Below are 10,098 nucleotides of genomic sequence, written 5' to 3' on the forward strand. Positions count from 1 at the left end.
CCTCCGCCCCGCGGAGGCCGGCCCTCCTCGGAGGGCCATGTCCCTGGTGGCCTATGCCAGCAGCGAAGAGGAGAGCGATGCGGAGGAGGCCGCGGGCGAGGAGGAAGAAACCGCCGCTCCGCCTCCTGCCGCAGCCCAGCAGCCCCCGGTCCGGGGGCTCTTCGCCACCTTGCCTCCCCCCAAAGCCCCCGTGATGCCCCCGCTGCCCCCGCCTCACCAGCCCCTGGGCAGCGGCTTCCCCTTGCCGCCGCCCCCCCCTTTCCTTATGGGCCCCCCGCCTGGTATGAGGGGCTTCAGCACCCCTCCGCCGGGCATGAGCCCGGCCCAGGCCTCGACCGTCAGCCTGCCTGAGCTGGCCGCCAGCGGGGACGGTAGCGGGGAGCAGCCCAGGCTGGGGGGGCTCCTCCTGCCTCCCCCGAGGAACGCTACCACCACGACCGCTGCCTCTACCCTCAACTTGCCCCCTCCTGTCTCGGCCTCTGGTGCTCTGCCCGGGGCTGGGGTGGATTTGAGCCTCCCCAAGCCAAAGAAGAGGACAGAGCCGGTGCGGATCGCGGTGCCCGAGTTGCACAAGGGAGATGTGAGTATGAAATAAACCACCAGCATTGCTGGGGGCGGAGGGGGGAGGGGGGGGAGCAGCTCAAGCCCTCCTGAGAAGGAGCACCTTAGTGCGTGACATCCTCTCCCCAGAGCAATCCCGTGTGGATTTGTTTGCCCAGAAAGCACAGCATCTCTTTCCTCGCTCTCTCCCATCATAATATAGCAAGGTACCAAAACCAATTATTGTGGCATCTACAGGGAGATTTGTCCCAGCTGCCAGCCCTAATCCTAAAGCGCTTTGCAGAATTAAACTGATATAGAAACCTTATTTATAATCGTAATACAGCAAAACCCGGATTATCTGCACCCTTATTTATTACTGAAGTTAACAAGTTGATGATGTGGAGCTGTATGGCCTTGCATGGGGGTATCCCAAAAAAATTCTTCTGTTGTTCGCTGTGCAATTGATAGATTTTCCTGTCAATCTGTTGCTTCTTTAGCTAAAGGCATCAGATGTCCTCTGGACCTTTAGGTAATCACTTCCCTCTTAGCTTATGCTTTTTTGTGTTTGCAGTGCCTTGTGCCTTAAGGGGCTCCTGAGCACTGAATCCGGACAACCCCATGGCGAGAGCAGGGAAAGGCAGGTCCTTGTCCCCCTTTTTTTTTCTGGGTGTCCCTATTGATCAGCTTTCCTTCTCTCCCTTCTGCTCATTTGCTCTGGGATAGCACTGTCATAGCTCGTGTGGTTGTGGCCGTTTCTGGCCTCAGTCGCTGGCTCTGGCGGGATGTGAGTGCCTCGGGCTGTAGGAAGAGCTGAACTGTGAAGCTTTAGGGTCATTTCCATGGGGACAGGTAGCTCAAGGAAGAGGTTTAACTGTATGGATTTATAAACAGCATCAATTAATAGTGGTCTGCCAGCATCTTGGGCCTGGGGGAGCTAAAGCAAAGTCAGTGCATCTCGCTTTGCTGGAAGAGCAAGTCTGTGGGGGCATGGGGAGAGCGGATGAGAGGATGTGGGCTTCCTGGCCATCCCTGAACCACACTCCGCTGCTTGCCGATAACCAGTCCAGTTTGGCAAATGCCAGAGACTGAGCTCCTCATGCCGCAGCTCCCAAACATGGCAGAGGTGCACCGGGCAGTGGGACGCATGGGTTCCCCTTTTAGGCAAACAGATGAGGGATATCCCATTCTCTCATACCCGCTTTTTGCTTACTCACTTTCTTGCAGTGCTTTGGAATGGGCACTTCATAATAAAGCAAGTGTTAGGGTTCTTCGCTTCCTCACCAGTTGTACAGTTACTGAAATAAGCTCAAATTAAAGGAGATTTGTTTCTCCCCTTTATCTCCCCCTCTGTGTTCCAGTGCATTGGCTTTGAACAGAAATGCTGCAGGTTGTCAGTGTCAGGCGAGTGAATGAATGCTGAAGGGAGAAAAAGTACCTTAAAACCAGAGCTGGTCCGAGCGGTTCCCATTTGGGATTCCTGGAAGTCCCTTGGCCTGTGGCTGATGTCCTCGCTCCTCCCCTCTTTCTCCTTAAAACACCTCCTGTCCCTTTTGTTTGCACCTGTGGAGACACTCCTGGGCAGTCTGCTTTATCTCCTCTCTCCCAAATGCAACATGCGGGTTTTATGGCAACTCTTGACTTGGCTTTATTTATGCATGTTCTTTGTCTTTGTCCTGTTTTATAATTTAGATAGTAAACTGGCAGAAGACCTTGTTTCCTGTAATCTCTTTAAAGTGCTCTGCAAAGCTATAAAACGATAAAGATGTTAAGGGCCTTTTCTGATGCCAGAGATGACCAGACTTTCTACTCAAGTTTTAAATGGATATTTAGCAACTCCAGCATTACTGTGAACAATTCCCTGTTAATCCCCACAGTGAATTTTTACACCCTTGCTTTGTGTGATTTTGTTAATGTAATGTTGTCTGTTACCTTGAAAGGGAGCAGTGACCTTATGCTGTGCAGCTTCTGTTCTTTGCCTTGCTTTAGGTTCATTTTCACGTGATTTATTAAAAAAAAAATAAAAATGCTTGAGCTGTTGGCTTTCTAAATGCTAATTTCTGGCAGGAGCCAATTACGTAGAAGCTGAGTTTCTCTTCCCGCCCACTCTGCTTTAGAACAGCATTAAAAAGCTGCCTTGAAAATTTGGAATTTTGGATTAGCAAATCCTTTTTTTTTTTTTTTTCCTGGTCTTTGTTTATTTGTTCCATAAGTTGCATAAATGAGCTCAAGTGGGAGATTATTGTTTGGCTACGGATGGATTGCTCTTACAAGGTTTTTAAGAGGAGATGCTGACTTGTTTGCAAAGCTTCAGGTTTTACAGCAGAATGCAGCTTATTTTTCTGCCTCTGCCCGGCTCGTGGCAGACCCAGCTATCTCTAAATATAGCAGCAAGTACTGTGGTCCTGCTTTCACTGTGGATAGTTTATCTCTCATAGTAGGTAACCAGGGCAGGCTTTTATCTCTCTTTGCCCTGACACAGATGCATCAGCAAGACTGTGAAAAAGAGCTTGACCGCATCCCACTGTTGCTTTTTATCTCAGCTCTCGGCAAATCCGTGTTACCGTGATTCTTTAGCTGGTTCAAACTGAAAATTAATAAATTGCATAGTGGGTGGGCTTTTTTTCTTTTACTTTAATATCTCAAGTTGTGCTAAGCTCTGTTTTTCTTTCTCAGTCAGATTCAGAGGAAGATGAACCAACAAAGAAGAAAAATACTCTTCAGGTAAATACATAGGATATTAAATTAAACAAGTTTCACAGGAAGGAAGCATTTGACTGTGACAGAACTTGGGCTTCCACTGGTGTAAATCAGCCACTCTGATTAGCGCATGGCTTGTAGCATAGAAAATTCCTGAAATCCCCAGGGGTGTCAAGTCCTTCTTTTTTTGGGCAGTTTCATAAATTTAAATCTCAGAAAAACAGTCATTAATTTGGGTAGTTGGCAGATATTTGCAAGTACCACATTTCCCTTAGAAGTCCCACTGGCCTTTTGTACAAGAAAGCCCTGCAGCATGTTTGAAGTAGCAAACGATTGTGCTAAGCAATGGGAAACCCATTAATGTTGTTAGAATTGGAGGAGATAATTGGCAGGGAGTCAGGAAAACTAAATAGTCTCACTCATTTCTCTTATTTCTGTGAACCATTTGCCCTGCATGAAACTCACCAGGGACGTGGCGAGGGCTCTGGCTTGTCCGCTTTGCTTCCTCAACCCAAAAATTTGACAGCGAAAGAGACCAATCGGTTACTTTTGCCCTACGCTTTCTCGAGGAAAGCGGGAGAAAACGCCTCCGACCCAAAGCCTGCTAAGGGCCCAACCTCTTCCTCCAAAGCAAAACCTCTGTCCAAGCCAGCGGTGCCCACAACTCCTTCTCCGTCTGCCATCAAAGCTGCTGCGAAGAGCGCTGCCCTGCAGGTAACGAAGCAGATCACGCAGGAAGAGGATGACAGTGATGAAGAGGTCGAGCCAGAGAACTACTTCTCCTTGTCTGACCGGAGCGAGCCCAGCATTGTGGGTGCTGAGACATACATGTACTCTGGCACGGTGGTGTCGGAGGACCCACCTCCTGGGACAGAGACAGAGCCCCAGTTCCAGGATGCTGCTGCTAATGCCCCGCTGGAGTTCAAGACGGGTGCGGGCTCCAGTGGTGCTCAGCACAGCTGGGTGCCCAAACCCGGAGAAGACTATGGCAGCCAGCCATACAGCCAGTTCCCTGCCTATGGCGAGGCCGGTGTGGCTGGTGCTTATTATCAGGTGGGTTCACTGACTGGGAGGTGAAGCTCTGAAAAGGGGTCTGGGACGAGGGGCTCCAAATTAGTTACTGAAGCAGGCTGTGCCTTGTAGGAATCTAACCCATCTGAGCTAGCTGGGACAAGGAGCAGAGATCCACAGCACTTAGCACAACAAGATTCCTCTGGCACGAAAGATGTAGATGCTCTTTGCTGGATAAATGTTTCATAGCTGCACTCAATTTAAAATGCCCCTGCGCAACTGTCCCTGTTGTTCTCAGGGTGCAGAATCGAGGCTCGCCAGAGCTGGTGTCTGAAGCCAGGTTGTTTCTAGTAATTCAGCAAAGTATTTGTTGTTGAGTACCTCTGAAAAAAATGCCCTGTACTCTTCAATAGTGCTAGAGTAATGAGATGTGATTAACGACTACTTTGGTCAGCCCTGGGAGGAAGTACATGTGTAACATACTGTACTCCCTGGAGGCCGAGTGAAATCCCTCTAGGTGAAAAAGCAGCAGCTCACGAGGCGAGGTACACGATTCAGTGCTCTGCCTTGAGACCTCTGTGTGTGATAACTCCAGGATCGATCTTGCTTTGCTCTCATGACAAACTGGTTTTCCTTTTGCTGACAGGATTACTACAGCAGCGGGTACTACCAGGAGATGGAACCAGCCCAGGCACCGCCGCAGGAGATGAGCACCGACTCCTCCTTCATAGATGATGAAGCGGTTGGCACTTTACTGTCTGTCCCACTGCGGAGTTTGCATTTAAGCTCTGCTAGAACACAGGACCCGCTTGGCAGCCACGGTCCTGTCTGACCAGCATGACCTGTGCTTCATGCCGAGTTGGACTGGGTTGTTGTTCCATAGGGTCTAGCGCTGTGTTGTGGACATGTGTGGTGTTCTTCCAGCAGTCTGTTGGGCTGTTGCTCCAGATGGGTTTGCTTGTTTTATAAGTAGCTGATGTTTGTTATTTCCACCGAGCCCCAGCTCGTTCTCATGACGGGCATCTAGGGCAGACAAGGTGCGTAGAGCGAAGATGTTGCTTGCTGAGGTGCAGGTGAGCTACTGTTCAGATACCTTCACGGTACATTCTCTAGCATAGCAGTGAATTCCCCACTTATTTCAAATGCTCAAAACCGTGTTTTAAAAATCCTTTTCCCATTGTTGATCTAACCCAGAAACTGCCAGCCTTGTTATCTTGTTATCTGAGCCAGTCAGTGCTGCAGAAGACAGTAGCCTGTCTGGTGCTCACTTCTTTGAGGGACCTCTTTACTTTAGAGGTGGATTTGTGTTAGGGGAGGTGGATGTGCTAGCAGCAAAACTTCAGGTGCCTTCCTAGCATGTAAAATGAGAGACTCGGGAGTCTGAGGGCCTTCCCCTGAGCAAGACTGAAAGCAAGAGTAAATGCTGTTTAAATGCACAGGAAGATAAGATTATAACCTTCATGTGAAGTAGTTTAAGACATTCTGATCTATAGCAAAGCAGAACTTTCCTAAAGGAAAAAAAATCTTGGTTGGAAAAATGGTTGTTGATGTGGCCTGTCCCCTGCTGGGGAACCCAAGGCTCAGACCCTATCTACCTTTACTTGTTTCAGGTTGTGTGTAACTCCGGTTGTTTCTGTTCTTCTTTCAGTTCAAGCGTCTGCAAGGCAAACGGAATCGAGGGAGGGAAGAGATCAACTTTGTGGATATCAAAGGTGACGATCAGCTGAGTGGAGCCCAGCAGTGGCTGACCAAATCCTTAACAGAGGAGAAGACCATGAAATCGTTCAGCAAGGTACGGGCAGGAAGGGAGGAGCACTGGCTAGGATTTTGGAGACTTCTGTTCAGTTCCCATTTCAACCACAGCTGGAGCTGTATTAGATGCTATGCAGTCACCAGGGTGGGGAGACAGGGACCCTTGTGTTGTTTGTTGTATAAATACATGTGAGAGACCAGTAGAGCTTGTCAAAACACAGTCCCAGCGTGCAGGTGGTAAAGACCAGCCAGGAACTGCTTCAGCCTAAGAAATCTGTCCAGAGCCATTTAATAGGAAACAAATGCTTTTTCAAATGGCTTTGTGCAAGCTCTTGTCTTGTTTCACTGTCTGGGTCAGTATCTTTCTAGACTTAACAGTTCACCTGGTTTTGCTTTCTAGAAAAAAGGAGATCAGCCCACGGGACAGCAAAGGAGAAAACACCAGATCACATACCTGATCCATCAGGTGAGTGGCCTCCCTCTAGCGTGGAAAGGCATCCAGGCAGAATTACAAGGCTTGATGCTTGGCAGCACCAGGCAGGGCTGGTGGAGCTGCTTTTTCAGCAGCTGGGGAGCAGGGGTTGTCTCTAATGAGCACGCCGAGCCCCGGGCGAGACCTGCAGCGGTTCTGACGGGGGTGGAGGTGGCAGGAGTGTCCTGGCCACTACTGGCCCAAATAGCCTTGTGACAGCAGTGCCTTGGCCCCGCGGGTGTCATGGCACTGAGCTTCTGGCTTGCTTTTTGCTTTGCTTTGGTCTTCCCCTCCTGCCCAGCTCCAGTGCATGTGTGGTTGTATGTGTTACAAGACTCTCTGCTTCCTGTCTTAATTCCACACCGCTGCCGTGTGGTTAGTAAGTGGCTGCTGAGACTGTCCCACAAGAGAAGCTGTGTTTCAGCATGAATGAAATGCCTGTGCATCCCAATTAATTCAGGCTGCTGTCAAGATAATTGTGCTAACTCCTGTAATGAGGCATCTCGCTGAAGTGCTCTGTAATCCCCGTCAGCAGGGGCAGAGGAGGGTGAAATACTGCTGAGTCAGTGAGCAGCAACGCTGATGTTAATCCTCTCAATTTCCGCAGGCAAAGGAAAGAGAACTGGAACTGAAAAACACATGGTCTGAAAACAAGCTCAGCCGACGTCAGACTCAAGCCAAATACGGATTCTAACACCTCTGTCCCACTTTTTGGCTGTTGTCCCAGGTGACCTACTGCGTCAGACTTCTGGCCTTCTGGAGATCAACCAGGCCCCGTGCAGAACGCGGTCTGCTCGGCGGGTGGGAGGATACTGCACTCCCCTGCCTGCCAGGAGAAAGGTTTAATGCAAGCCAGTCCCGAAACTCCATCTGTAATTTTTCCCCTCCCTCCTTATAAACGATAACGTGGAAGGTTCAGACCAAACCTGTTTCATACGACTGATGACAGTCTGAGGCAGCTGCAGGGAACGTGCCTGGTGCAAGGCTTGGAGCTTTTGTCCTGTAGGTACAGGGGCTACTCCTCCTTCGACGTAGCCTCGCCACTGGAACCTTAGGCAGAGTCTCAATAAACTTCCAAGTTCCACTTTGCTCCTTTCTTGGACTCGCTGTGCGTTGAGAGTGTAATTTTTCTTTCTAAAAGACAGTGAGTTTCAAGAGCAAGCCTGGTTGCCTTTTTTTTTTTTTTTTTTTTTTTTTTTTCTAAGTGTGGCTGAGGTAGTGTTTTTGTTCTCAGCTCCACCGGCCTGTATGTCTCGAACCACGCTGAGGGGAAACTCCTTTACAGGTCAGAGCTTGCAATAGAGGTGGAAATGCCCCGAGTGTGGAACGCACAAAAAGCAGGGAGGATCTCTTGCCCAGTACGAGGTGCTGCTGAGGGCTTTTGGATAAACGTGATCAATGTGTGTATGTACATTTTTCTTCCTTTTTTTCCCTTCTTTCCTCCTCCTCCTCCCCCTGACCCAAGGCCTACAGTGCTGTACCAGGCTGCTCCCCAGACTCCTTGGACTGAGTATTGCCAGCGTCACGGTGCGGTGCAGCTGGCAGTGAGCTCAGCAAGTGAAGCAGCAGTATTTCCTCTGAGCAGACACAGATGAAAGCTGCCAACTGTACAATTTTATTTTTCCTCCAGCTTGTTTGTATCAATTCTGTTCAATTAAGCGTTAACTTTACCCTCCTGGCTGGGAAGAAGAAACTGTGTCCGGCCTTAACTTTTTAAAATGAAATCTTTCTTTTATTTAAGGTATTAGATCTAGGTGATATGACTGCAAATCATGTGCAGCCTTGCTGGCCAGATCCATGTATCTTTAGCCAAATCTCTGTGCCCTCACTTAGTTTGTTGTTCACCAAAGCGCGTGATGCTGAAGGGAACAGAGAGCTGGTCTGGTTATTTAACTTACATTCCCACCACTAAGGGTTATATTTGTTGTAACTGCAGCTAAAACAGCTAATATTTGTTATTCCATTTAGAAAAACTCCCAAGAGGTTGTTTTTCTCCCATGTTACCTGTTAAAAACAAGCAAACAAACCCCCATGAATGAAGTCTTTTCTTAGAATATTTTAAAATAATCTGATTTCTAGTTTAGTTCCCTGGATGTTTTAGTACTTTGCAGAGCCCATTTTGAGTATTTGAATGACCAGAATAAAGTTACTGTTGAGTAATTTATTCATATGTTATATGTACAGCAAAATCCTCTGAAAAGAGATTTGATAAAGGAATAAACTTTTAAATGAACCGAACCACACCTGTTTCCGTCGCGAGGTGCTCAAATCCTTGCTCGAGGCATTGGTTTTCCTTCTCCCCTCCCTGGCAAGGCTGAAGCACCATTGTGGCAGCCCGTGTTTTGGTGATGGCTGCCTTAGTTTATTCGCAGAATGGATGCTGTTGCACAGCCGGTGACAAAACTCTTGTCTGAGGGGAGTTTGCTACGCGCAGCCCATCTGGGGTGCGAATCCCAGCAGTGAGTTGTGCTCACCACTGTGGATCCATCAGTTTAAAACGCCAAGCCTTGCCCTCAGTGTTCCCAGCTCAGAGCCGGTGGCGATGCTGGAGGGCTTTGCTGCAGCATCGAAGGCAGAGCAGCTGCTGTTGGGCAAGGAAACTCCATCCTCTGGCAGACCCTCTGCTCCCAAACTCTTCTTCAGTGGCCTTGGTGGAGTCCTGGAGCAAGCCGAGAGGGAGGCTGAAGCTCATGGGTTTCCCTTTTCTGTTTCTATTTTGGTTTGTAATGGCTCATTTTTAGCACTAGAGGGGAGTTACGAGGGCGGGAATCGTGGCTGACTTGCGCTCTGCTTTTAGCCATTTAAGAGGAAGAAAAAGTAGGCTTGTGAAAAGCGAAAGTGAGTTTTTCTTCAGAGAGGTAAAAGAAAACAAATCCAACCCTGCAGCCCTCCTTTTCCCTCCCTGTCTTGAAGCTCTAACACATCCCAGTGTGGGGCTTTGGCTGTCCTCATATGCTTTCTGCTCTGTTTAAGGCTGGGCACACCTTGTCTGTGGTGAGAATGACATCGCCTTGGTGTCGTTTCAGAAGAAACGACAAGGCTGGGGATTTACACGCTGCTGGGCAGCACCAGGGTTGGTGTCGCCAACCCTGCAGCTAAATTTGCTCCTCGGGGTTGGTGCTATCTTGTGTTTTGTGGCTGAGGCAATGCGCAGGGCTTGGAAATGTCAGCGCTGGGCTCGTGAGGTTTGGTGTGGCCCTGCCTGCCAGGCTGTGGCGTCGCTCTGGCTTGTGGCCAATTTAATAGCTGACTCTGGATGCACCAGCCATGCCTGAAACCCATCTCTAATTTTACTGTAATGGCCTTTTCCACCCTTGTTCTATTAATAGAAATCGCTTTCTGAATGTGTTCAAAGATAAATTAAATCCATTCCCCTCTTAACTGTCTCGCAGAGCTTGGGAAGCAGGCTGCTGCCTTGGGAAGGGCGTGGGAATCCCAGCATGGAGTGGACTGGCATCGCTGATGCTGCTAGGGTGCTGGTTATCTGTGGAGGGGCCAACTGTAGCCTTGGACCTCTCCTTCCAGGTCCAAGGGCTTCCTTTAGCAGTGAAGGAGCTGGAGAGCTTCCTTCTGCCTGGGAGCCAGGAACTGGCCCTTGTCTTAGACCTACCTGTGTGGGTGCC

The 10,098-nt window shown here is 49.2% G+C and overlaps 1 protein-coding gene across 1 annotated transcript; it reads left to right on the plus strand.

The window, feature by feature from the left end:
* The first annotated feature begins 7 nt into the window (after positions 1 to 7).
* On the plus strand, positions 8 to 7,563 carry PRCC (papillary renal cell carcinoma (translocation-associated)). The gene is made up of 7 exons (XM_010564119.1): positions 8 to 580; positions 3,217 to 3,264; positions 3,709 to 4,293; positions 4,898 to 4,993; positions 5,900 to 6,043; positions 6,404 to 6,469; positions 7,083 to 7,563. Exons 1-7 carry the CDS (start codon positions 38 to 40, stop codon positions 7,167 to 7,169), a joined length of 1,569 nt encoding a protein of 522 aa, XP_010562421.1. The 5' UTR covers positions 8 to 37; the 3' UTR covers positions 7,170 to 7,563.
* Positions 7,564 to 10,098: the final 2,535 nt, after the last annotated feature.

The sequence above is a fragment of the Haliaeetus leucocephalus genome, unplaced genomic scaffold (assembly GCF_000737465.1).
Source record: "Haliaeetus leucocephalus isolate CR32 unplaced genomic scaffold, Haliaeetus_leucocephalus-4.0 Scaffold175, whole genome shotgun sequence".
NCBI lineage: Eukaryota > Metazoa > Chordata > Aves > Accipitriformes > Accipitridae > Haliaeetus > Haliaeetus leucocephalus.